General features: G+C 40.3%; 1 protein-coding gene across 1 annotated transcript; it reads right to left on the reverse strand.

Annotated features, from left to right (window-relative positions):
* Positions 1-744: 744 nt before the first annotated feature.
* LOC124520915 (placenta-specific gene 8 protein-like) lies at positions 745-27,283 on the reverse strand. The gene is made up of 5 exons (XM_047092039.1): positions 27,179-27,283; positions 15,609-15,750; positions 12,667-12,791; positions 5,588-5,705; positions 745-1,022 (listed from the first exon to the last, which is right to left on the reverse strand). The coding sequence occupies exons 2-4, from the start codon at positions 15,718-15,720 to the stop codon at positions 5,601-5,603; spliced, it is 342 nt and encodes a 113-aa protein (XP_046947995.1). The 5' UTR covers positions 15,721-15,750; positions 27,179-27,283; the 3' UTR covers positions 745-1,022; positions 5,588-5,600.
* Positions 27,284-27,539: the final 256 nt, after the last annotated feature.

A 27,539-nucleotide genomic window follows, 5' to 3' on the forward strand; every position in this document is an offset into this window, starting at 1 on the left:
GCAGAGGATCTGAAGCAGGATCTGTGCTAACAGCCCAATGCAGGGCTCGAACTCACAAACCATGAGATCATGACCTGAGCCAAAGTTGGACGCTTAACCGACTGAGCCACACAGGTGACCTGTAGGTGCCTTTACATTTTATCTCTCTGAAATTTCACAATAAACCTGTACGGTAGTTTTGCCTCCCCTTCCCCTACCCCAACAAATGAAATGGATTCAAGTGTAGGAGGAAAACTGGGAAAGTGAGATTTTCATCAGGGCAAAATGTTGCATGTGGAACATAGAGAGTAATAAATGTGAAAAAAATTCTTGCTTCACACATTTATCATCAATATTTAATCAAAATAGTCATACTGAATTTGATCACTGAATTTTTGTTACTTGTCCTGATACTTCATTTTCAAAAGAGAAAGAAAATCAACACAACGAACCCATCAGGTTCCCTGTCCACGTTCCCTGTCCAGGGAAGCAGGACATAGAGTGTTGTTACTTTGTCAGCATTAATAATACTTATTGGGTAACATGATAAGGAGAAAAAGTATTAGTTAAATGTATTGTAAGTGTCTTATAATAGCTATCCATAGTCTTTCATTCTATCTCAAAGTTCTTAGATGAAAGAGAACCGAGTTATTGTGGACCAAACTCTCCTGTGAAGAAACCAAACTACCAGAACAAAAGATGATATGGACCCTTAAAATGAACTAATGACCTAAAGACATTGACAGCAAGGAAGCATATAGTATCTTGTTAGTAAAATCTTTTATTTTGTTTATATATGAAATGTAACACAAAATTCATAAGCCAGAAAATTTAATAATATGAAAGCAAGGAGAAGCTAAGCTGAACCATTTAGCAAAACTAAGCAAAAACATTCATTTAAAATAAATCAAAATTCCATTCTTTTATCCCATTGATTGTGATTAAGCATATCTGTCATATTTCATTTGCAAAAGGCAGAGAAGGATTCAAACTGAAGAGGTGTATGCCTGCTGGTTTTAGTTGCTTCAGTGAGAGCTTTTCACCTATAAGGGATACACAAAGAATAGGTTTGAGCTTCCTCAATCTACTTTTTAATTTTCAATAAACTTTAAATTTTAGAATTAATTTTTTTTAACGTTTATTTACTTGAGAGACAGAGCATGAACGGGGGAGGGTCAGAGAGAGAGGGAGACACAGAATCGGAAGCAGGCTCCAGGCTCTGAGCCATCAGCCCAGAGCCCGAAGCGGGACTCGAACTCACGGACCGCGAGATCGTGACCTGAGCTGAAGTCAGACGCCCAACCGACTGAGCCACCCAGGCGCCCTAGAATTATTTTAGATTTACAGAAAAGTTGCAAAGATAGTACAGGGGGCTCTTACATCCCCTGCCCCTGTTTCCCTACCAGTTAACATCTTACTATGGTAGATTTGTTACAACTAATGAACCAATGTTGATACATAATATTATTAATAAAAGTATATACCTTAGCTAGATTTCTCAATTTCTACCTAATGTCTTTTTTCTGTTCCAGGATCCCATCTAGGACAGCACGTTACATTCAGTTGTCATGTTTCCACAGGCTTCTCTAAACTGTGATTGTTTCTCGACTTTCTTTGTTTGCGATGGCCTTGACAGTTTAGACGAGATCTGGTCAGGTATTTTGCAGAATACCTATGCATCAGTTTGGATTTGGCCCATGTGTTTCTCCTGGTTAGGCTGGAGTTACGGGGTTTTGAGAGAAGACCTCGAAGGTAGAGTGCCATTCTCATCACATCATTTCAAGGGGACATGCTATCAACATGACTTATCACTGATGAGGTTCACTTTGGTCACTTGGCTGAAGTAGTTCTGTCAGGTTTCTCCACTATAAGGCTACTCTTTTTTCATCCTTTTCATATATACTCTTTGAAAGGAAGTTACTGTGCAAACCCATTCTTACGAGGTAGGAGTTACACTCCATTGCCTTGAGGGAGGAACACATACATACATTGTTTGGAATTCTTCCGTACTTCTGGAAAATTCGTCTGCTCTCCCCCATTTATTTGTTTGTGTAATCATGTATTTATAGAAGTATGACTCATAGATATTTTATTTTGGCTATAATCTTTCCATTTATAATCTAATGCTACTTTACTTTGTTGCCTCAATTGTTCCAGTGTTCACAATTGGGAGCTTTTTCAGTTATTTTTATGTCCCCTTGGTTTACCCACTTTTTTAGGTGTTTCTTTATTTATTTTGAGGGTGGGAGGGGCAGAGAGAGAATCCCAAGCAGGCTCCGCGTTGTCAGTGCAGAGCCCCACCTGGGGCTCGATCTCATGAATCATGAGATCATGACCTGAGCCAAAATCAAGAGTCAGCAGGATGCTTAATCAACTGAGCCACCCATGTACCCCTTTTCAACCTATTCTTAACATAAATCATGTTCTTCTTTGATCTTTGTCTCTTGATTCTCCCATTTCAGGTGTTTGTATGTCTAAAGTTTCACTGTTGATGAATAATGTAGGGTCAAAGGTGATGCACCAGAGTCAAAACCACCAAGGTATTTTACCTCAAACCCACTGATTCAGTAAGATAATTTCTCTGGGGTTAAAAGAAATAGGTCAGATGTTAGGATTCATTATGTATGTGTGGGTATATATTTCATCCAACCTGTCTCATGTGTTTATTTAAATAAACAGTGTTAAACTGGTCTAATTCCACATGTTTGCTTCTGACCTCATCCTGTCCAGTTTGTGCTATAGCTATATACCATTATCAGATTAATTATTCTAAAGTATAGCTCTATTGATGTTACCCCCTTACATAAAGCCTACAGTAACTCCCCACTGCTTACCAAATCAAAGGCCAAATCATCAGCCCAGTTTTCAGTACATTAAATGCCATGCCCAACTCACTTATAAGTCTTTCATTTCTCATTATTTTCCTACTTATATGTTCCTACCAAGTTGAGTGGACCTACACTCACAAAGATGTTTTCCCTTTTTTGCTTCTACAGTTTCACGAATGCTGCTGCTGATTAGAAGCAACATCCAGGGGTACCTGGGTGGCTCAGTGGGTTAAGCATCTGACTCTTGATTTCAGCTCAGGTCATGATCTCACAGTTCATGAGTTTGAGCCCCATGTGGGGCTCTGTGCTGTCAGCTTGGAGCCTGCTTGGGATTCTCTCTCTCTGACCCCCCCCCCCTCAAAATAAATAAATTTTAAAAAAATGCAACTGAGTGAAAATGCTGAAGAAAAAACAGAAAGAAGCCACATCCATTTTTATTAATTAAAGCCACATCTTGTGTCAGAAATTTTAATGTTTGTCCCATCTGATCCATTTTCATCCTTGTCTTCCCTGCTCTGTGTTCTGGGAGGCTGACCTGTATATTACAGCACCACTTTCCTGCCCTCTGCCTTCCTGTGGGTTCAGCCAGTGGGAAGCCTAGACAGGACATCAGAAAGTGAGGTCAGGGAATTTTTTCTCTTGACTACTTCCTTCCTATGAGGTTGCCCCAGGCTACTCCTGTCTTTCTAGTGAGAGGTTACTGTTCCTCTCAGGGCTGCCTTCTTCTCATAGCTCACTCCTTTGGGTTTCAAGTAACTTCTCCTTCCTTGCCTCTCTGAGGCCTAGGGGTGGTATAGTTTAAAATTCTTTAATGTTTTTATTTATTTTTGAGAGAGAGACAGAGCACAAGCTGGGGAAGGGCAGAGAGAGAAGACATAGAATCCAAAGCAGGCTCTGAGCTGTCAGCAAAGAGCCTGAGGCGGGCCTCAAACCGGGGAACCACATGACCTGAGCTGAAGTTGGATGCTTAACCAACTGAGCCATCCATCCAGGTGCCCCTAAGGGGTGATATAGTTTAACTGTTTCTAGCCTAGATTCCAGCACCATCCCTGGTCATTTCCCTCTACCTCCCACCCACACCTTTATTGTAAGTAGTTTTCATTAAATCCTTGTACTATTACAATTTCAGTGCCATCTCTTTCCTATTGTGACCTTAATATTCACTTTCACTTTAGAATAAAAAACCACTTCTTTCAAGAAAATTGCTTGCTCTTTCTTTTCTTTCTTTCTTTCTTTCTTTCTTTCTTTCTCTCTCTCGAGAGAGGGAGAGAGAATCCCAAACAGGCCCCGTTCTGTCAGCATGGAGCCCAACGCAGGGGCTCGAACTGAAGAACATGACATCATCACCTGAGCTGAAACCAAGAGTCAGGTGCTCAACTGAGACATCCAGATGCCCCCAAGAAACTTTCATTTACACATGTCAGTAGAATATGATCTTTCCCTCCTCTGAACTTAAAATAGCACTTGGTCTAAAGTCATTAGTCAAACCTGTCATTTTATTTAAAGGCTATCTAATCCTTTCTTTTAGAGTATAAAGTCTTTAAAGACAAGGAGACCAGCTTATTTATTTTTGTTCCCCACAGGACCTAACAGTGTCCTGCATCGTACTAGGTACTTGATACATTATCTGCTAAATAAATGATATTTTAAAATATATTCTCCATGAGTTATATTTGTTAACCTATACAGAGTTCGCATTCCCTTGAAAAAGAAAGTGACGTATTACTAAGAGTGGGAAAATTAACGTTTTTTTCCCCATACTCAAGATAAATTCTATAGAGGACTGACAAAATCATGTTTATTTCTACTTTACTACATCTTCAATAGCTAATTCTGAGCATCCTGGAAAAATTAGTTGGAAATGAGTTGATTGATTGTCAGAAGTTCAGATTCTATATAGCATTTTCAAATATTCTATATTCTATAACCACCACTTTCAGGATTCACTTTTCCCAACAGGATTTTCCAGCTTAAACTCACCTCATTATTGATAGATGCTTTATGCTGCAATCAATTCAAATATTACAAAGCATGTAATTTTTATTTGTTCTACTACTTCGTAGTTATTTACTAAGTTCTTTTGTCAATTTGTCTAAGTAGGGGGCTTATTTTCTACTTTTTTTGTATCTCACCACACTCTGTTATTTTACAAGTGGTAAGTTCTTCATTAATGGATCAAGAGAATTCTGAGAAGTCTAGAAAAGTCACCATCCCTTTATTTACTAAAATATGATTTCAAAACATAAAGCTATTGCTATAGACTGAATGTTTGTGCCCCCAGCAAAACTCATTTGTTGAAACCCTAACCCCCAGTGTGATGGTATTAGGAGGCAGACCCTCCGGGAGATAATTAGATTTAAAGAAGGTCATGAAGGTGAAGCCCCCACAATGGGATTACTGTCTTCATAAGAAAAGAGACCAGAGCTTGATCTCTTTCCACCATTTGAAGATACAGTGAGAATGTGGCCACCTGTAAGCTAGGAAGAGAGCCCCCACAGGAACTGAATTGGCCCACACCTTGATCTTGGACTTCCCAGCCTTCAGAACTGTGAGAAATAAATTCTTGTGTAAACCACCCACCCTATGCTGTTGTTATGGTGGCCCAAGTAACCTAATAAAGCTATTTTCTTCATAAGAGGAAACCAAGATCAATCTTTATGTGAAGATAACATTTGAAAGATGTAAAGAATTGTTATTATTGAATCATTACTCAAAATAATGCAAATTTACAAATCCCTTAATTATATATATTTTTTAAAAACACAGTTTCTGGAACCTACCATTAGGTTTTTTTTAGAAAGTATGCATGGCTCTCCTTCTATTGATGTCTCTCTTGATTTGGCAAAGAGAACACTGAGGACAGCAATGGGTCACCAGGTAGTCATCACAAATGGATCCCTGGTTGAAAAGATAAAAGAAATAGAAATTAAAATCCACCTATTAGGAAGTTAGAACTTGTGGATTTTCAAGACACTTTGAAGAGAAGCAGAAGGAACCGATCCTTGGAATTCAGAGTTTGGATGGATACATTTAGGAAAATGTTAATTGATTTTTCCGTATAACTCCTCTTTTTATGACATCGAATGTTTCCTATACTTTGTAATATTGAAAATAGAAGATATCAATCAACCAAACTGTAAGAGGAAAAAACAAAGAGTTTCAGAAAGTAAAATCTCAAAATTCTTGCTTCCCACACCCCATCCCTGTCTCAGGAAGCTATGTGAGGATACCTCCATCACAATGAGGGAGGAGACCTAGAAAGAGGAACACGTGGGATATAAGAAACAGGAGCCTAACCCAGGAAAGAAGCTAATGAAATCTCCAGGCTCATGGTGAAGGAGAACCCAGGGTGAGATCTAAGCATCAGAAATGAAGGGCAACTAGTTCAAAGGGTAGTTTAAGTCAGGGAGTGATTTCATCAAGAAGATAAAAATGATAGAATGTCCAATGTGTTGAATGTGTTGAAAAGAAATTTAGAAAACTGGGAAAGAGTAGTTTTGGAGGTAAAGTCAGTGGAAAACTACTCGTGGCTAAGTGGAGAATTACTAATGAAAATGCCAAGAATTATTAAGACCAGGAAAACAAAGTTTAATAGGAAAGGCAATCTTGTTCACTACATGACGCAAATCTGAAGAGCTAACAGAAGTCTCATAATGTAAGTACCAAATATGGATTTAGCCCAAATTACATATAACAATATTGGAAGGACTGGGGTAGGGAGAGGGTGGAGAAGGAGAAGAAAGGGAAATAAATTCTCATCTTTCAGAGTGGGAGGTCTATAGACAATGCCCCAAACTTAAAACTCAAAAAGTAGCAATACAGTCTATGACTTGGAGATACAGAGGGAAACACTCACAGAGTTCTGGGACTGAGGCAGTAGGGGAGAGAAGTTTGTGGACTACTGTTTTTCTTAACAAAAAGCAGATAATCTGGGGCAGCTGCTTGGCTCCATCGTTAAACGTCCGATCTTGATTTCAGCTCACGTCATGATCCTGTTCGTGAAATTGAGCCCTGAGTTGGGCTCTGCACTGACGGCATGCAGCCTGTTTGGGATTCTCTCTCCCTCTCTCTCTACCCCTCCCCCTCAAAATAAATAAATAAACTTAAAACAAAATTAGATAATCTAAAAAAACTATGTGCTTGCAGAGCTTTGGTAAGTAAATTAAAGCCAAACTAGAAAACAGGAGTGGGGTTATTTAGTGGGCCAGAAATTTTGAGTACTTTTTTGGAAATAGGAAGCAGATAGGATTACACTGATGGAGAAGGTAAAACAGAGGTAGGGAACCTGAAACCTAACAGGGTCACGGGCAGGGCATTTGCTAAATAGCGAACTCAAAAACCTGGAAACTCAGGAGGAAGAACAGGCTGGGGAGCAGAAGACGCGAAGTTAACTGAAGCCTGCCTGCGCATTGGGGCCAGTCCAGAGCCACCTGTTGGCTTTGTCCCAGGAGACAGCATGCAGATAACCTTAACAGAGGACTCTGATGTGGGCTTTGGGCCCTAGGAGAGGAGAGGGGGAAGTACTGGGGCCGTTCTTCACTTATCTTCCAAGAGATCAGATTCCCTAAGACACACTTAAACAAAGGGGAAACAAAAGGTAAAGATATGTTAGCACAGCAGAAAAATCTAAATTTCTCTCACTCATGGGATAGCCAATTGTTTTATGTTTGGTATTCACTGAATGTTTTTTTTTTCTTTTTTTTAGTTCTTTTCTTCCGTTTGCTGCAGAGGTCTTTCCTGATTCCTTTCGTTCCCTTTAGACGTCCCACTAATTTTTATCTGATTAGTGATTTCCTTTCATTTTTTACCCACAACTTAAAATTATATTTATCTTGAGATTCATCCAGGTTTTTGTGTGTATCAATAATTCCTTTTTATTGCTGAGTAGTATTCCATTATATGGATATATCACACTTTGTTTATCCATTCACCTGCAGGGGGATATTTGGATTGTTTTTAGTTTGGGGCTGTTACAAGCAAAACTGATCTGAACATTTGATAGAAGTCTTGGTATGGATATAAATTTCCTTGGGTAAATATCCAGGAGTAAAATGGCTGGCTCAAATGGGAGGTGTGTTTAACTTTTTAAGAAAATACCTTTACATTCCTACCAGCAGTGCATGTGAGTTTCAGTTCCTCCATATTTGGCAATGCTGTGGTTTGGTCTGATTAATTTTAGTCATTCCCTTAGTTGCGTAGTGGTATCTCATTGTGGTTTTCATTTATGTTTCTCTAATGACTAATGATATTGAGCATCTTTTTGTGTGCTTATTTCCCATCCAAATATTTTCTTTTTCCACTAATTTTATTTTCATTGTGTTAAGAACACTTACCATGAGATCTATCCTCTTAACAAATTTTGAGTGTACATAACACAACTTGGATGGATCTCAAATAATCATACTGAGTAAAAGAAGCTAGATAAAAGAGTATAGACTGTATAGTTCTATTATATAAAGCTGCAGAAAATGCAAACTATAGTGACAGAAAACAGTGGCAGTTAGTTGGGGAAGAGAAGAGGGGAAAGAGGAAAGAATTACAAATGGGTATGAGTAAACTTTTGGAGGTGATGAATATGTTCACTGCCTTGATTGTGAGGATGGTTTCATGGGTCTGTATCGTGGATATATAAACGTATCAAATCATACACTTTATATGCAGCTTATTATAAGTCAATTATACATCAATAAAGTTGCTTTTTTACAAATGGAAAATAACTATGCATAGCTATCAATGTCATACAAAATAAAGTCTTTAGAATGCCTTATTCTTCCTCTTTCTTCCAATCTTCCAAATTTTTGTTAAAACCAAATAACTTTTACTTTCAGATTGTTATTTTTTTAACGTTTATTTGTTTTTGAGAGAGAGAGAGACAGACAGAGTGTGAGCAGGCAAGGGGTAGAGAGAGGGAGACACAGCATCTGAAGCAGGCTCCAAGCTCTGAGCTGTCAGCACAGAGCCCGACATGGGGGTCAAATTCACGAACCGTGAGATCATGACCTGAGCTCAAGTTGGACGCTTAACTGACTGAGCCACCCAGGCACCTCACTTTCAGACTGTTATTAATTTTTCAGACTCCTAAAGAGCATTAAGAAAATTTGATTATGCAAACTTAATACCCAAAAAACAAATAAATTAATGAAGAAATGGGCAAAACACATGGATAGACGTTTTTCCAAAGAAGACATCCAGATGGCTAACAGACACATGAAAAAATGGTCAACATCACTCATCATCAAATCAAATATTTATCTAGTTTATCTAGAGAAATACAAATCAAAACCACAATGAGATACCACCTCACACCAGTCAGAATGACTAAAATTAACAACTCAGGCAATGACAGATGTTGGAGAGGATGCGGAAAAAGAGGAACCCTTTTGCACTGAGGGTGGGAATGCAAACTGGTGCAGCCACTCTGGAAAACAGTATGGAGCTTCCTCAAAAAATTAAAAATAGAACTACCTTATGACCCAGCAATTGTACTACTAGGTATTTATCCAAGGGATACAGGTGTGCTGTTTCAAAGGGGCACATGCACCCCCATGTTTATAGCAGCACTATCAACAATAGCCGAAGTATAGAAAGAGCTCAAATGTCCATCGACAGATGAATGGATAAAGAAGATGTGGTATATATATACAATGGAGTATCACTCAGCAATCAAAAAGCGTGAACTCCTGCCATTTACAACAATGTGGATAGAGTTAGAGTGTATTATGCTAAGCGAGATTAGTCAAAGAAAGACAAATATCACATGATTTCACTCATATGTGGAATTTAAGATATAAAACAGATGAACATAGGGGAAGGGAAGCAAAAATAATATTAAAAAAAGGAGGGGGAGGGGTGCCTGGGTGGCTCCATCGGTTGAACGTCCGACTTCGGCTCAGGTCATGTTCTTGCGGTTTTTGAGTTCAAGCCCCCCGTCGGGCTCTGTGCTGACAGCTCAGAGCCTGGAGCCTGCTTTGGACCTTGTGTCTCCTTCTCTCTCTACCCCTCCCCTGCTCTCACTCTGTCTCTCTCTCTCTCTCTCTCTCAAAAATGAATAAACATTAAAAAATTAAAAACAAAAAGGAGGGGGACAAAACATAAGAGACTCTTGAATATGGAGAACAAACGGAGGGTTGGTGAAAGGGGTGTGGGTGGGGGAATGGCTAAAAGGGCAAGGGGCATTGAGGAAGACACTTGTTGGAATGAGCACTGGGTGTTATATGTAGGGGATGAATCATTAGATTCTACTCCTGAAATCATTCTTGCACTATATGCTAACTAACTTGGATGCAAACTAAAAAAAAAGAGAAAAAAAGAAAGTTTGATTATGGACTAAACCTTTAATTTTTTTTAATGTTTGTTTATTTTTGATAGAGACAGAGTGAGAGCAGGAGAGGGGCAGAGAGAGAGAGGGAGATGCAGAATCCAAAGCAAGCTCCAGGCTTTGAGCTGTAAGCACAGAGCCGGACGTGGGGCTCGAACTCACGGAACACGAGATCATGACATGAGTCAAGTCAGACACTGAGCCATCCAGGAACTGCTGATTTTGGACTAAGCCTTTAAAAAACTAGATAAACTTCATGTTAAACAATATAGCATAATTAAATAAAGCAATGCACAAAGGATATGTACACATAATTTATAGAAGAAATGCAAAAAGACGAAGAAGTTTAAAAAATTTGCTTGATCTTAACTAATAAAACTTAAACAACAATGAAATATCATTTTGCCTCTCTGATGGGAAAAAGGAAAAAAAATCCAATATTGGGCACACATATAATGTTAATGGATTTATAAATTGATATAATATTTTTGGAGGGGTATTTGACAGTTTCACATTTTGAATGTACAGATACTGAGGTCTATCAATCTAATCTCAGACACTATTCCACAAAAATACCAGTGCCTATACAGAAGCATATGTATTAACAACTATTTAATCTGTAATATTACTTAACTCTTCATCAGTAGGGAAGTGATTAAATAAATTATCTATATGGTGGAATACTATTAACACATTAAAAAGGCTCTGTATTACAGACATAAAGGGGGTCTACTAAATATTAAGTGGGAAAAAAAAACAAGCTACAGTATGATATGACACCATTTAAAAAAATTTTTTTAAAGTTTATTTTATTTATTTTTTTTTAATTATTTTTTTTTTAATTTTTTTTTCAACGTTTTTATTTATTTTTGGGACAGAGAGAGACAGAGCATGAACGGGGGAGGGGCAGAGAGAGAGGGAGACACAGAATCGGAAACAGGCTCCAGGCTCTGAGCCATCAGCCCAGAGCCCGACGCGGGGCTCGAACTCCCGGACCGCAAGATCGTGACCTGGCTGAAGTCGGACGCCCAACCAACTGCGCCACCCAGGCGCCCCAAAAGTTTATTTTATTTTTTGAGACAGAGAGAGACAGAGCATGAACGGGGGAGGGGCAGAGAGAGAGGGAGACACAGAATCGGAAACAGGCTCCAGGTTCTGAGCCATCAGCCCAGAGCCCGACGCGGGTCTCGAACTCACCGACCGCGAGATTGTGACCTGAGCTGAAGTCGGACGCTTAACCGACTGAGCCACCCAGGCGTCCCAATATGACACCATTTTAAAAGATAAAAACAAATTAGAATAAAAGAGTCCCTCACCCCCCAAACTCCATATGTCCACATCCATAGCTAGAGCTACATCTAATCTATATTTGTATGTCTTACAGGCATAGGAAAAAAACCTAAAAAGAGAGTGCACACCAAATTATTAATAGGGTTTATCACTGAGTGGTGGAATTGTGTGTAAAGGGGTTAGATTTTCACGTTTTACTTCACACAGTTCAGTGTTTGAATTTGTCATAAAATTATGTATACAGCATATATTATTTTTGTGATAAAAAACTAACAAATATTTTTAAATGAACAAATAAAATAATTTCAATGGAATAAAAAAAGTTACTAAAGTATTCTATTCATTTGTTCTTTGTGATGTTAATTTAATGTAGCAACTTGGCTAGGTCATGGTGCCCATATATTCTAGATGTTTCTGTGAAGATTTTTTAGACAAGAGTCACATTTAAATCGGTAGATTTTGAGTAAAGCACATTATCCTCTGTAATGTGGATAGGCATTATCCAATCAGTTGAAGGCCTTAATAGAAAAAGATTGACCGCCCCAGAGCAAGAAGAAATTCTGCCAGCAAGTTGCCTTCAGACTTGAACTGCAACTCTTCCCAGCCTGCCAGCTTCCTCTGCTTTTTGGACTTGCCAACCCTCAAAATTCTATGAATCAATTCCTTAAAATCTCTCTCTTTATTTTCATCTAGATTTCTCTATGTCTATATCATCTATATCTCCTTTTGGTTGTGTTTCTCTGGAAAGCCCTGACCAACACATTCTCCTATTACATAAAGTATAGCTTGTGGTAGAGTGGAATGTGTATGCATGGCAAGTTACAGTTCAATATTGATAACTTCTGCTGCTGGTGCGTATCTTTGGGCAAGTTACTCCACCTCTTAAAACTTGAAAGCCCTCATCTATAAAATGTGGACCTACTCACTTTACAGGGGTGGTGTAAGCATTCAGTGAGGTAACTATATGTAACGTACCTGGGGCTTGGTAAGCGCTGAATAATCCCCTTCCATTGTATGATATCCATACAAATGAGAGCTGCCTATGTTCTAGGGTCTTTAACAGAAACCTAGAAGGAGGTCACATACCCAAAGGATCTGTTGCCACAGCAACTGAATACAAGGTTGCACATGATAGGAAACACCTACCAATCAAATTCAGGTGATGGACACCATCAAATGGCTTCCAGGTTTAGAGCGATTATTTTGAGGGTGGGAGCATATGTGAATGACACAGTGTTGTAAGAGACTCACAGAGATGCCGTATCGGGTCCGGTAGAGAGTCCTCATTGCGACACTTGTTCCACACAGACAGCATTCATTCATGTCAGCTGCAACTTGACAAGCAAGGCACATGAAACAAAACGTGCCACAGAGACCTGGACACATGGAACCAGAGGCACAAGTTACTCTACTCTGTTCCCACCATGTCTGAAATTAGTTTGCTTTGACGAATGGCAGCCCCAATCGTGGCTGGTGTTCATTCAGTATGGCTGGATGGGATGGGGATAAAGCTGGAGGACGAGGCAGGTTGGGGACTGGATGATGAAATGCGAGTGCTCGGAGTTGGTTATGAAAGTCATGAGGGACCACTGAAATATTTTAAGAAGGAAGAATGATTTGGTCAGGGTTGTAATTAAGAAATCCTGCCATGAAGCAATTAAGCTTATATTTAGAACTTGTAATTCATTTATTTGAGTCACAATACTAGGGGCTGGAAGATTTAAATATTCATCTCTAGAGTGTTTTAGGAATGTAGTCTTACTATTACTATGATTTGCAGATGTTGAACTAAAGTCTCAAGATGTGTAAGTCATCACCCCAGGTCATTCAGTAAGACAATGAGAGACAATGAACAAGACCACTGTTCCATTTTCTAGGTAAGTTTTTCTGTCTGTGCTTTTTTTTTTTTTTAAGGTTTATTCATTTTTCAGAGACAGAGCATGAGTGGGGGGGGGGCAGAGAGAGAGGGAGACATAGAATCTGAAACAGGCTCCAGGCTCTGAGCTGTCAGCACAGAGCCCAACGTGGGTCCCAAACTCACAGAGGGCGAGATCATGACCTGAGCTGAAGTTGGATGCCTAACCAACTGAGCCACCCAGGTGCCCCTCTCTCTGTGCTTTTTAATGTACAGTTGACCCTTGGACAATGCAGGGATTTGGGGCCCCAACCCCCTGCACAATCAAAAATCTGCATGTAACTTAAAAACATTTTTTTAGGGGCGCCTGGGTGGCGCAGTCGGTTAAGCGTCCGACTTCCGCCAGGTCACGATCTCGCGGTCCGTGAGTTCGAGCCCCGCGTCGGGCTCTGGGCTGATGGCTCAGAGCCTGGAGCCTGTTTCCGATTCTGTGTCTCCCTCTCTCTCTGCCCCTCCCCCGTTCATGCTCTGTCTGTCTCTGTCGCAAAAATAAATAAACGTTGAAAAAAAAATTAAAAAAAAAATAAAACAAACATTTTTTTAACGTTTATTTATTTTTGAGAGGGAGAGAGAGACAGACAGAGCATGAGAACAGGAGGGAGGGGCAGAGAAGGAGGGAGACACAGAATCCAAAACAGGCTGCAGGCTCTGAGCTGTCAGCCCAGAGCCTGACGTGGGGCTTGAACTCAGGAACGGTGAGATCAGAACCTGAGCCAAAGTCAGACACTTAACCAACTGAGCCACCCAAGCACCCCTGTGTGTAGCTTTTGAATTCCCCCAAACTTAATTACTAATAGCCTACTATTGCCTTACTTACAACAAACAGTTGATTAATACATAATGTATATGTTATATGTATTATATACTATATTCTTACAATAAAGTAAGCGAGAGAAAAGAAAATGTTAAGAAAAGCATAGGAAGAGAAAACACTGTTATAGTACTATCCGGTAAAAAAAACTGCATATACGTGAACCACACAGTTCAAACCTAGGTTGTTCAGGAGTCAACTTGATTCCAAATTTCAATTTCACAGGTAAGTTAAAGGTTAATGTATTTTCTTTCCTTGTCTCAGAACACTATGTAGACTTGAGGCAGGCAAATAAAACCCAGAGAAAAATTTTTTTTGTAGGCAGGTTTGTTTGTTTCTTTGTTGGTGTTGAGAACTAAGTTCTTTGACATCTAACATCCCCCACCCCCGCCAAACCTACTTTCCCCCAACTTTACTTAGAGAGATCTCACAAAAAGAAAGCAAAGCAGAGTCAGAGATTCTTTCTTTTTTTTTAATTTTTTTTTTCCAACGTTTATTTATTTTTAAGACAGAGAGAGAGCATGAACGGGGGAGGGGCAGAGAGAGAGGGAGACACAGAATCGGAAGCAGGCTCCAGGCTCTGAGCCATCAGCCCAGAGCCCGACGCGGGGCTCGAACTCACGGACCGCGAGATCGTGACCTGGCTGAAGTCGGACGCTTAACCGACTGCGCCACCCAGGCGCCCCCAGAGATTCTTTCTAAAGGCAGAAGCCGGCTGCCTTTAGAATTCTGTATTCTCAGGTATATAAAAAACCTAAATATAGAAATTAAAATAATTCTTTTCTGAGCTCATGTTGAAATCATGGATGAGTAATACCCCTTGTATACTGGGCACAATGTAGCTATAAAGTAATGAGTTTATATATAACAAAAACAGTCCTTTTTCTTTTCTTTTCTTTTTTAAATCAAGTTAAACTGGAAGTGTGTCTTTTAAATTAATGTCTGGTCCATTTATAATCATTTGACCATATCCACTCATTGTGAGAATCATCAGCTTTGTACTGTTATCTTAACCCCAGAACTTATTTTAGAAGTAAGACTGGGGTGCCTGGGTGGCTCAGTAGTTTGGGCGTCTGACTTCGGCTCAGGTCATGATCTCACGGTTTGTGAGTTCGAGCCCTGAGTCAGGCTCTGTGCTGACAGCTCAGAGCCTGGAGCCTGCTTCTGATTTTGTGTCTCCCTCTCGCTCTGCCTTTCCCCACTTGTGCTCTGTCTCTCTTTCTCTCAAAAATAAATAAAATGTAAAAAACAAATAAGAAGTAAGACTATTGTTTCATGTGCTGGAGAAAAATTAACTTATAATCAGCACAAGCCTTTTTTCTTAACTTACCATTCATTGCCTGACATGCCAGTTGCTCTGTAATAAGCCAGGCACCTTTACTATACAGTAAGGGAGGGATGAGGGAAGGCTTTGGCCTTTGATCATTCACCCCCATGGCAATTACAGGGGAATTTCTTAGCACTTACAGACTCCACAGTCGCTGAAGCAATCACACAGGCCTGTCTGCCAGTTGGGGTTCTGGAGTACAGGACCATATCCAGGCTGAGTCACAATGACCATTGGTGACTGAGCTTGCATTTTCAATGCAGGGTCTGAAATAGCAGTAGTCTGAAAAGGAAAAAGTTGGTGTAGGTAGTCAAGTTCGCTCATGGAAACCTGTTTTGGTGCATTCTACTTCAAAGGCGGGCGTGACAATTTAGATTAAGTTGCTTGCTGACATTTTTGATAGATTGAGAGGTTTTTTTTTTTAATGGTTTATTTTTACTTGAGAGAAAGAGAGAGAGAGAGAGGGAGACAGGATCTGAAGGCGGCTCTGTGCTGACAGCAGAGAGCCTGATGTGAGGCTTGAACTCATGAACTGTGAGACCATGCCCTGAGCTGAAGTCGGACGCTTAACCAACTCAGCCACCCAGGCACATAATAAAGTTTTTATTTAAATTCTCTTTAGTGAACATACAGGGTAATATTGGTTTCAGGTATAGAATTTAATGATTTATTGCTTACATATAACACCCAGTGCTCATCACAACAAACCCATCACCCATCACCCACTTAGTGCATCCCCTGCCCACCTCCCTCCATCCTGGCTGATCTTTGAAGAAGATAATTTCTGTCTCTGCCCCCCACAGGATGGAGGCCCCTGGGGGAAGGAATTGCCTGAACTGGACAAAGGAACAATTGCTTCTCTTGGAGTAAGGGAGCAAAACAGGGTTATTGGTACTGTTTTTAGACAGGTACCTTGTATCTACCCAAGACGGGAACAAATGACCAACTTATAATCATTGTCAGAAGTAGTGAATTGCAGAACACAGTAGGCTTCTCTAAAATTGCACCACCAGCCTAAGCTTTTGTGTGCACACACATCCTTCCCCTCTTGTTTCTTTTATATGTTCCCTTTTGTTTTGAATTTATTTCTGATTAGCAGCTGTAAAGGAAAACCTCCCCTGTTTTCTGTCTACCCACAGAATAGTCCACTTCTACTCACCAAACGTGTGGTATTTTTTCCCACACCAAGCAATTCTGCAATACCAGTTCAAATGTCCTACAGCTCAACTCAATTCTGACATCGTTTACAGGAGATAGCCTCAGATCCCACAGGGTAAGGGCTCATTTAACAAGTCACTTACCAAAAAAAAAAAAAAAAAAAAGAATGAAGATAATCTCTATAAATTCATAGAGAATGATTTCCGGGATATACTGTTAAATGAAAAAAGCAATGTACAAAAGAGTATCTGTCATTTGACATCCTTTATGTAAGAAATAAAGGAATATATTGGGGCGCCTGGGTGGCTCAGTCAGTTAAGTATCCGACTTCGGCTCAGGTCATGATCTTGCAGTTTGTGGGTTCGAGCCCCGCGTCAGGCTCTGTGCTGACAGCTGGGAGCCTGGAGCCTGCTTCAGATTCTGTGTCTCCCTCTCTCTTTGCCCCTCCCATGCTCATGCTCTCTCTCTCTCTGTTTTTCAATAATAAATAAACATTAAAATTAAAAAAATTGAAATAAAGGAATATATAGAAAACATACATATACAATAAGAATTACAGAAGGAATAAACCAGAAATGAATAGATGTGTTATGCTCAGAGTAAATGGGGTGAAAAGAATGGGAGAATGGAAATGGAATGGTAGGGATGGGGTGACATCAATCATCATGAGGAAGTCACCAGCTAACTAAGTTGAGCCTACTGGAAGACAAAGGGGAGTCAAAACAGGAGAGGTAGGGGGCGCCTGGGTGGCTCAGTTGGTTGAGCGTCCGACTTCGGTTCAGGTCATGATCTCACAGTCTGTGAGTTCGAGCCCGATATTGAGCTCTGTGCTGATGGCTCAGAGCCTGGAGCCTGCTTCCGATTCTGTGTCTCCCTCTCTCTCTGCCCCTTCCCTGCTCATGCTCTATCTCTCTCTGTCTCAAAAACAAATAAAAACATTAGGAAAAAAATATTAAAAAAAAAAAAACAGGAGAGGTAGGACTAGAGTCCACCACCATGGGAAGAGTCCATTCTGGTTTTTTTTTTAATGTTTATTTATTTATTTTTGAGATAGAGATAGAGAGAGAGAGAGAGAGAGAGAGAGAGAGAGAGGAAGACAGAGAATGCCAAGCAAGCCTCTGTGCTGTCAGCACAGAGCTTGACACGGGGCTTGAACTCAAGAATCATGAGACTGTGACCTGAGCCCAAGCCAGATGCTTAATTGACTGAGCCACCCAGATGCCCCTGTATTATAATTAATGTTAGAACCACATTGAAAGGAGTGGGGAAGAAAAAGGTAACCATAACATCTTCAGAAATCAATGTTTTGACTATGTAATGTAAGACTAAAGGTAAAAAGAACAAATATTTATACCCTAGTTAGTAAAGTTGTTTTTCATAAGAGTATGGGTTAGCAATTCTGAAATTTCTTTATATATATATATATCCATGATGGGCTTGAATAAATAAATATATTTGTGGATAATGAGGTTGAGGTTTTTTACTATCAGAGAAAGAAATTATAAATAAGGAAAGGAGGAGGGCTATTATGAATCCTGTGTGGTTGGATAGGAACCAGGGATACAAACTCATGATTATTTACACACACACACACACACACACACACAGATATAGATACCTAATATCACTTATTATATCTCTCACGCCCAAATCTTCGTTTCAAAATGCCATTTTCCAACAAAAACGAGCCAGAGTTCATTGGAGAAATGGCTGATTCCAGGGCTAGGGCAGGGAAAGTACAACAGAAAACTGGAACATCTTGTTGCAGGACCAAAAGGCAAAAAAGGGTTCAAGAATGGATTAGAGACAGGACCTCAGAGCCCATCTGATGGCTCTTGCAGTGGCCAAATCTGGGACAATTTCAGCAATGTTAATAAACCAAAATAACTATCCCATAATTCCACTCTGATATAAATAAAAGGATACATTTTAAAATGAGGGGGAAGGTATAGTGCTTTTTTATGGTAGAATCCCCATTAATGAATGTAGAAGGAATAATGGAGATACAAGATCACCATCTGGCAAACACCACAGTGATAATTGTTGAAGGCAAGACTCATAGGTGGATGCTAACACTAGTACGCATTGAAAGTATGATGAGAAATAAGATATTTACATGGTCTCAAAGTATATCCCCCAAAGCTACTTACTAATTATAAAGAAGAAAATAGCATCTTTATAGTGGAGAAATTTGGCAGACACACTACCTTAGCCAAGTAATCAAAATTAATATTATCAGTAATGGGACATACTGACATCATGTATTTGTTTATTATCATGCACTGAAGGACACAGCATCATTTCTGTGTTATTTTACCAAAAATACATACTCAGAATCCACTCATGATGAAGTATCAAGACAAACACAGAGGGAGGGATATTCTACCATATATCTGGCCAGTCCTCTTTAAAAGTGTCAAGATCATGAAAAACAGGTGGAAGGGGACTAAGGAGACATGGTGACAAGATGCATTTTGGGACCCCGAAATGAATCCTGGAACAGAAAAGGACTGTCAATGCTCTCCAACCAGAGATCATGAAGAACACAACTCTCGTTGGACAAGTTGAGTTTATTCCTTATAGCAGGGGAGAAGGCACCCCACGGGGACTGTAGGGCATCTGAGTAACAGGGCATTAGAAGACACTTCAGTTGGGTAGTTTTGGAAAAGGATCAAGGAAATGGAGGTGATCCAGAAAGTGTAATACAATTCTATGAGTGGGCATATTAATAAATCTTATCTACAGGGAGCACTGACTAGTGCAAGGCTACCCCCTGCAATTGGTAAAGCAGCAGCAATCATTCTTATTAGCCAGGAAAGGAAAACATTTGGTATGTTGAGGCTTGGATAATGTTTAAAGTTCAAATATGTGTTCAAATATGATTATGGAATGCTAGTGTTTTTATCTTGATCCATCACGATCACAGACTAGCCTTATCTGACATGAATACTCTGTGAAATTGTTGACCTGTGAGAGAAAAACATGAAGACCTAGTGTGAGTGACAGCAGGGATGGACCTTGAGGGTATTATGCTAAGTGAGATAAGTCAGACAGAGAAACACAAATATTGTATGATCTCCCTTATACGTGGAACCTAAAAATCAACCAACCAGGCACACCTGGGTGGCTCAGCATGGAGCCTGCTTGTGATTCTCTCTTTCTGCCCCTCCTGCCATCTCTCTTTCTATTTCTCTTTCTCTCTCCCTCTCTCTCAAAAATAAACATTTAAAACCAACCAACCAAACCAACTTCACAGATGCACAGAACAGATTGGTGGTTGCAGAGGGGAGGAATGGGGAGTGGAAGAAATGGGGGAAGGTGGTAAAAATGTACAAACTTCAGTTGTAAAGTAAGTCCTGGGGATGCATTGGATAGCATGGTGATTACAGTTAATAATACCACATTGTATATTTGGAAGTTGTTAAGAGAATAAATCTTTAAAGTTATCATTAAAAAAGGGGGCACCTGGATGGCTCAGTTGGTTAAGCGTCCGATTTTGGCTCAGGTCATGATCTCATGGTTCATGAGTTTGAGCCCTGCATGGGGCTCTGTGCTGACAGCTTGGAGCCTGGAGCCTGCTTCGGATTCTGTGTGTCCCTTTCTCTCTGCCCCTCCCCCATTCACGCTCTGTCTCTCTCTCTCTCTCTTTCTCTCTCTCTCAAAAACAAACATGAAAACAAATTTTTAAAGTTCTCATTAAAAAAGATTTGTAACTACATGTGGTCATATGTTAACTAGACCTATTGTGGTGAACATTTCACAATATATACAAATATTGAATCATCATGTTGTAGACCGGAAACTAAAATAGTGTGAAGGCCAGGCCAGCTTGCAGCAATAGCAAACCCTGGCTGGCAGCACCAGGCACCTGGGGCCACCTGGGTGACAAGGACTGCTTTTCTCTCCCCTGGGACATTAGTAGGATGACTAGTAAAATCAGGATAAGATCTGTAGATTAATTAGTTAATAGCAGTTTATCAACATCAATTTTCTTGTTTCAATATTTATGCTAGGCTATGAAGAACCAGGAAAACTGGGTAAAGGGTATACAGGGGTTCAATATGTGTTTTACAAAAAAAAAGCTTCATTGAGATATATTTTATGTACCATAAAATTCACTCATTTAAAATGTATAGTTCAGCAATTTTGGTATATCCATAGTTGCACAGCCATTACTATAATCTAATTTTAGAATATTTTTATCACACACCTCTTAAAATCTACCCATATCCATTAGCAGTCACCACCCACTTCCCTTCACTTCACTCAGCTCCAAACAATCTCTAACCTGTCTCTATTGGTTTGCTTATTCTAGACGTTTCATGTAAATGGAACCATAGACTATAGTAGTCCTCCTTATCTGTGATTTTAGGTACCCATGGTCAACCAAAGTCTGGCAGCAGAGCATCCTCCTTCTGAACTATGGTCAAGTCAATGATAGTCAAATGCCTAAGTCATTCACCTCACTTTATCTCATCACATAAGTTTTTTTTATCATCTGAAGAAGAGTGAGTACAGTATAAGAACATTTTGAGAGACGATGTTCACATAACTTTTATTATAGTACATTGTCATAATTATTCTATTTCCTTATTATTGTTTTTAATGTCTTACTGTCCCTAATTTATAAGTTAAACTTTATCATAGGTATGTATGCATAAGAAAAAAACATAGCATATATAAGGTTTGGTACTATCTGCAATTTCAGGCATCCACTGGGGGTCTTAAAACATATCCTGGGGATATAGAAGACTGTGTACGTCTTTTGTGACCAACTTCCTTTGATTATCATAATGTTTTCAAGGTTCGTCTCGGTTCTAGTATGTATCAGTACTTCTTTATTGCTTAATAATATTCTATTATGTAGATATACCATTTTGTGTTTATCCATTCATTAGTTGATGGGCATTTAGGATGTTTCTACTCTTTGATTATCAATGAATAATGCTGTTAGATTACTATTCGTGTATGGGTTTTTGTGTGGACATTTGTTTTGCATTTCTATTGGGTATATACTTAGAATTTGAACTTCTGGATCAAAATGGTAACTCCATATTTAGCATTTTGGAAGGCAGCTATGTTCACCACTGTGCTGCTGACCTAGGTATAGCATTTTGAAGACTTGCTTCAAACTGTTTCCCCAAATGGCTGTATTTTGTGCGAGGGTTACAATTATTGCACATCCTGGTCAAAGTTTGTTATTGTCTGTCTTTCTGTGGGCTATTTTTGCAACATTTCTCATAAATCTAAAATTATCAAAATATAGCAAAACAAAACATAAAAAAGAATACGGGAAGAGGGGAGCCCCATAGGATTTACAGTGAAAATATAAAAACAATCTGTTACAAATGCTGTAAAAATATATTCCTAAATTCAAGTAATGCATAAAGTAAATACAGCCATTATAAAATTGTTGAATTTCCCTCCCTTATTCTTAGGAACTATTCTAAAGAATTTCCCTTTTTTGTATAAAATACCGTAAACTGCATCCAGAATAGTTGAAACTTGTTTTAAATTTCCCTTAATAAAGATACATTAAAGATACATTCAAGTGGTTTTTGGTTTTGATTTTTGCTTTATAAAAAAAAAATACCATAATGGCCTTTTACTGCTGTTTGGCAATAAAGGAGAGGCTAACGATTGTGGATGTCAAAGAAAACAACGTGAAGGAATGTTGTAGTAAGTAAACACAAACCCCTGGGGGCTGATCATGGGGGGGGGGGTTGTTATTTGCGGGTGTCCACGTGGGGAGGAGTCGTCTATCTTGAAGTGATGGAATTTAGTGAACCATCTGGCTGTGCTCGCTTCCCTTCAAGGGAGGAGGTCAAGGAGGCGGAGAGCAGGTCGGTGTCAGGCTGAACCAAGCTGTCAAACCCTCCCTGCCCGTCAGCAGCCCCTGTTTTTTCTTTAGAGCAAACAGCCCATCTGGCCCCAGTTGCGATCCACGGGCGAGGTGGCCTCCCCGGATGAGGGGGCAGGCTGGCTTCAGCTCTGCCGTGCGGAGTGTGGGGTGGGCTTCTCATCTGGTCTGCCCCCCCCCCCAACCCCGCCACCAAGGATGGTGAGTGCGAGCTGCAGTGTTCCTGCCAGAGAGGAAGGTGTTTTCCAACCCACATTCAGCCTTCTGCTATCTTTGGTTAGGTGCCGGGCTGTCTCCCCTGCCTGTGCCTCCAAATTCTCCAGGGCAACCCGCCACCGTCCCACGGGCAGGGTTGGCCGCCGTGAGGGGCCGACCGCTCCAGGCATCTGCCCCTCGGGGCCGTAGGGAGGGTCCGCGAAGCTGGGACCCGCTGGTTTCTCCAGCTGGACGCGGCGAGACGCACTGGACAAAGGGAGCGCGGCGGTCAGGAAGCGCCTGGAGGAGACAGAGGCTGGGCATTTGCGGAGCCGCAGAACCAGCGGTCCAGCACAAGGGGGGAGGGACTGGAACAGGTGCTCCAGCGGCCCCTTTCACCGGCAGCCAGCCGGCCGCCCCGCGTGCCCCAATCACCCAGTCTCACTAGGCATTTACATATATTTAGAAACGTTTTCATCAGCTGGTGTGGGTTGATCAGCTTCCTTCTGATCAGGAAGGAAGACAGAAAGAAAGTAACACGCCTCGCTGATTTTAACGTCTATTAGGTGGGCCCCAGATTCTACTACCGGTGCACTTGCCCAGTTTTTATCTTAATGGGCAGCAACCGCAGCTCTCTGAACAATTTCCTTCTGGCAATCTCATGAAAAAGCAAGTAATTGCAATTCTTTCCTTTCAGGTGCTCACCCTTTCACAACAATTAGCTTGACTTTGGGAAAGGTAAGCCTCCAGTGTGGAATGGAAGCTCTACAAGGGCAGGGAATTCTGTGGTCTGTTTTCGCTGATGTACTTCAAAAGTTTAGTATGGGGCCTGGCACACAGTAGGTGCCCTCTAACATTCCCACTACCACGTGCTCTTAATCCCCATCTTGCTGAGGCAATGCGTGATGCCAGTTGGAGATGGTGGGCATCAGACACTGGCTAATGCCTGCTGAAGCAATGGCCCTTCTTCGCAGGACCCTTTAGACTGCCGGAGTATGAGGACTCAGTTTTTCCCTATATCCCAAACTCCAGTACTAAAGTGATAGAAGCCAAATTTGGGCGTGATAGCTTCCTACATTTGGGGAAGAAGAGGCATTGCGGGGAATATTTTAAAAAATGCATATGTGTGTATAGATGATATAGATACAGATATAGATATAGCTATAGATATATGGTATTTCAGTAATCAAATATCAGAAAAATATAAGAGGCTATACCACGAAGTGTGTCTGGTTATCTCTGGGTACTTGACTGATAGATTTTTTTTTTTTTTACTTTTATCTTTATAAATTCGTGTATTGCCTAAATAATTACAATGAACATTTATTTCTATTTATTTCTATTCATTCATTCATTCATTCATTAAAAGAGAAGTCCTGGGGAACTTTTTAAAGAAATGTTTATTTATTTATTTATTTAGAGAGAGATTGAGATAGAGCGTGAGCAGGTGGCAGGGAACAGAGAGAGAGAAGGAGACGAGAGAATCCCAAGCAGGCTGCAGAGCCTGATGTGGGGCTCAAACCCACAAACCATGAAATCATGACCGAGTTGAAATCAAGAGTTGGAAGCTTAACTGACCGAGCCACCCAGGTGCCCCCATTTACTTCTTTTATAACTAACACAGGAAATACCCAGTTTGGAAACAAAAAACAAACACTGTGATTTAAAAAAATTGTAAAGGGGTCATGCCGATTATCCTAGAGCCGTTTGTATGTTTTTTTTTCCTTAGCCCCCAGCCAATGCCTGGCACACAACTGGCATTCAATAAATACCAGGTGAGTGAGTGAATGTTTCCACAACCTCTCTCAGAGGAAAAACATGTTCATGTAACCCGCTTATCTTTTAAGAAGTCTGCATTGTGATTTTAACATAGTAACAGTAATCTGAAAATTGCAGAGTAAAAATTTGTCTGCAATTATAGAATTGTCCTTCCCTTCACCTGTCTTCACTCAGTGTATACTATACGTGTTTATGAATTCCAATTGGCTGCTATTAGCCCTTTTAGCAGCATAAGATCTGAACATTCTCGGAGTACCTTTGAAGTCCAACCAGTGTATTCATTATGTAGCAAACAGCTTCATCCAAAATATCCCTATGCTGACTGCCTCTTAATTTGTGCAAAAATTTACTTTCTCAGTTTAGTGGCGGAAACAGTCTTCAGCACACCCAAGTTTTAGGTTTGTTTCTTGCACTACTTTTGACTTCCTCTTTTAAATATGGGAAATTGTGGGGAGCCAGGTGCTTCCGTGGACTTTAGCGCCGATAACTGAGCCTCAAGAGATTTCTCCTGTTATTCAAAGAAGTTCGTTTCTGCTGAAGGTTACCTACAGGAGTGAGGAAGGCTGCTCTATCCAGCCCAGCCCAGAAGAGTAGTGCTAGAAGGAACCAGTGTCCCAGACATTCATCTGATCTATTTAGCTAACTTTCAAAGGGTTTTGTAAACTCTCACGTGAGATTTCTTACTCAAGGAAATACCCTCCTTGAAAGTTATAAAACTGAGAGGAGAAAGCAAACACACTCTTACACAGCTCTGTGGTTCAAAGATCATTTCAAAAATCTAGAGAACTTTAAGTTGCAATAAAATGTAAAACGGTAACAAATGCAAAGCCTCCCCAGGGGCTACAAATCTCTTTGCTTCAGCCTTAAGTATCTAATAGTGTTTAACCCTAGCCATTCAAGATCAGAAATCAACAGTATTTGGGGTGGGGGAGGTGGTGGTGATAACAAAAGACAACTTTCTTGAAATCTCTCTAGTGCCAGTAACCTTGCTAAGAATTTCTGGGACCTTATCTACAACAAGCCTGTCTCCCCAGTTCAGTGGTCCTCAATGCTTACTGGGCGTAAAAACCACTTGGAGAGGTAGAATGCTGGGCATTAGCCTCAAAAATTGTTATTCGGGTAGGATGGGCTGGGATGGAGGAATTGTACTGAGCACCCTCAGGGCTGCTGCCCCTGTGCCAAAAGGTGGCCCTTTTGGGTAGACACAACTAGGTGAGAATTAGGAAAATAGTACCCATTTCTCCAGGCAGATACAGCCTATGCCAGGGCCTCCAGCTTGCCCGAGGCTCCCTCCTAGCCCCACTCCCTCCTCTGCTGTCTGCCTGTGCAGAACCCTGGCATCGTGGGAGATTACAGTGCTAGTGGCTTTGCAGAGCACACTTTGCAACCCGTGGCCCCGGGCTTTTTCATTTCTCTTCTGTTACAAATCCAGTCTAATTCGGCAAGCATTTATCGGGCACCCAATGTATGTAAAGCGTTGTGTTAGATCTGGTGGGGACCGAGGAGATGTCTGTAGTTCTTCTCCACGGCCAGCGGCTCTGCCCGTCACTGAGTAACCACATAGCTGTTTTGTTTTGTGCCATCTTTGATCCCACAGGATCAGAGAGGGAAGGAAAATGCCACTCAGGAAAAAGAACAAATGGGGGCAGGAGGAATTGAAAAGGGAATCTTGGTGCACAAGTTTTGAAGAGACTACAAGTCCTTTCTTTAGAATGACCTCAATGCCAGGAAACCTTGCAGAGTTTGGCTCACATTTTAAACATCCTAATTTCACCAATTAGTCTTAGTTACAACTAACCATATACCTGTCTCCTCCGCCTTGGAACACCTCGCTCTTGAGAAGACAGCCTATCACCTTATTAATATTAGCCAATAGCGTTAATATGTTACATTAATCCCATTAATATTAGTCAATCCAGGGACTAAGTACATTGCCTAGATTTTCCTCTTCTTCCTAGTGTTTACTGGTGTTAAATTTTGATTTTTTCACCTTTTTTTTAAGCTTTTATTTTTAAGTAATCTCTACCCCTAACGTCGGGCTTACACTCACAACCCCGAGATCAAGAGTTGCATACTCCACCGACTGAGCCAGCCAGGCACCCCGATTTTTTTCACTTCAATTGAAACATTTTCATTTCATAATCTCTCACCTCATTAGCTGTCAAATGTAAGATGAGAAAGGTAACATTTCTAAACATATAAATGAAGCACCAGAATTTAATTTTGAAGCATTCTAGTCTGTTTTCTTACTTTCATGCTAAAAATTCAAGGATTCTCATGATTCGTTAGCTAAATCCAAAAAATTCCGTTTCCAATTTCTAGTATTTTAAATGGACAGATCAAGTAAGATATTTGCAAAGCACAAAGAGATTAGACCAGCACAAGTAAACATGCATACGTATTAACACAAAGAATGAAATTAACGATCAGGTTAGTAAGCACAATATCCAGGATGTGTTTAATGTTGATGAAGATACAAGGCTAACTTAACACTACTCTGACAAGCATGGCATGTAACACATGCTTGGCACATACTTGTTGAATTTGACTAAGTTTTAACCAAGTAGATAAGAAAACATTGCTCTTTCAGCTGAATCTCAAATTACAGCACGCTAGAAATAAAATACTTTTAAATCGAATACTTTTAAAAAACCTGCCCTACTCCCCCCCAGTGCTAAGATAAACGTTTAAAGAATTGCTTAATTTTAGAGTACTTACAGTTAAGAAATAGGTTCTGAGCAGGAAGTGTCTTGTGGCTTGGGAGCAAATCTCACTAGAAGAGAAAGATATGTGGAGACAGAGAAGTAAGTGTGTTTCTATTGCAGCACATAGTACAACGAACTGATTCAGAGGTTTTTATTGGCCAGTGTAAGTCTGGCAGCAAGGTGTATTCCTATTCACTTGAAAGTGAAAATACTTCTTGCCCCAAAAGGTGTGTTCCTTCTCCTGGGTTGTGTGAAGTACAATCACGTATCTTTTTAGGGGGAAAAAGGATTTGATTCATTGTATAATTTGATTGGTTTTACATGCCTGGAAGAGCTTACCAATTTTTAAAATTTACTTTCTTCCTTTAACACAA

This window comes from Lynx rufus, unplaced genomic scaffold (assembly GCF_022079265.1).
Source record: "Lynx rufus isolate CCGP_SWC_20201006 ecotype Redwood Valley unplaced genomic scaffold, mLynRuf1.p SCAF_3, whole genome shotgun sequence".
NCBI classification, from domain to species: domain Eukaryota; kingdom Metazoa; phylum Chordata; class Mammalia; order Carnivora; family Felidae; genus Lynx; species Lynx rufus.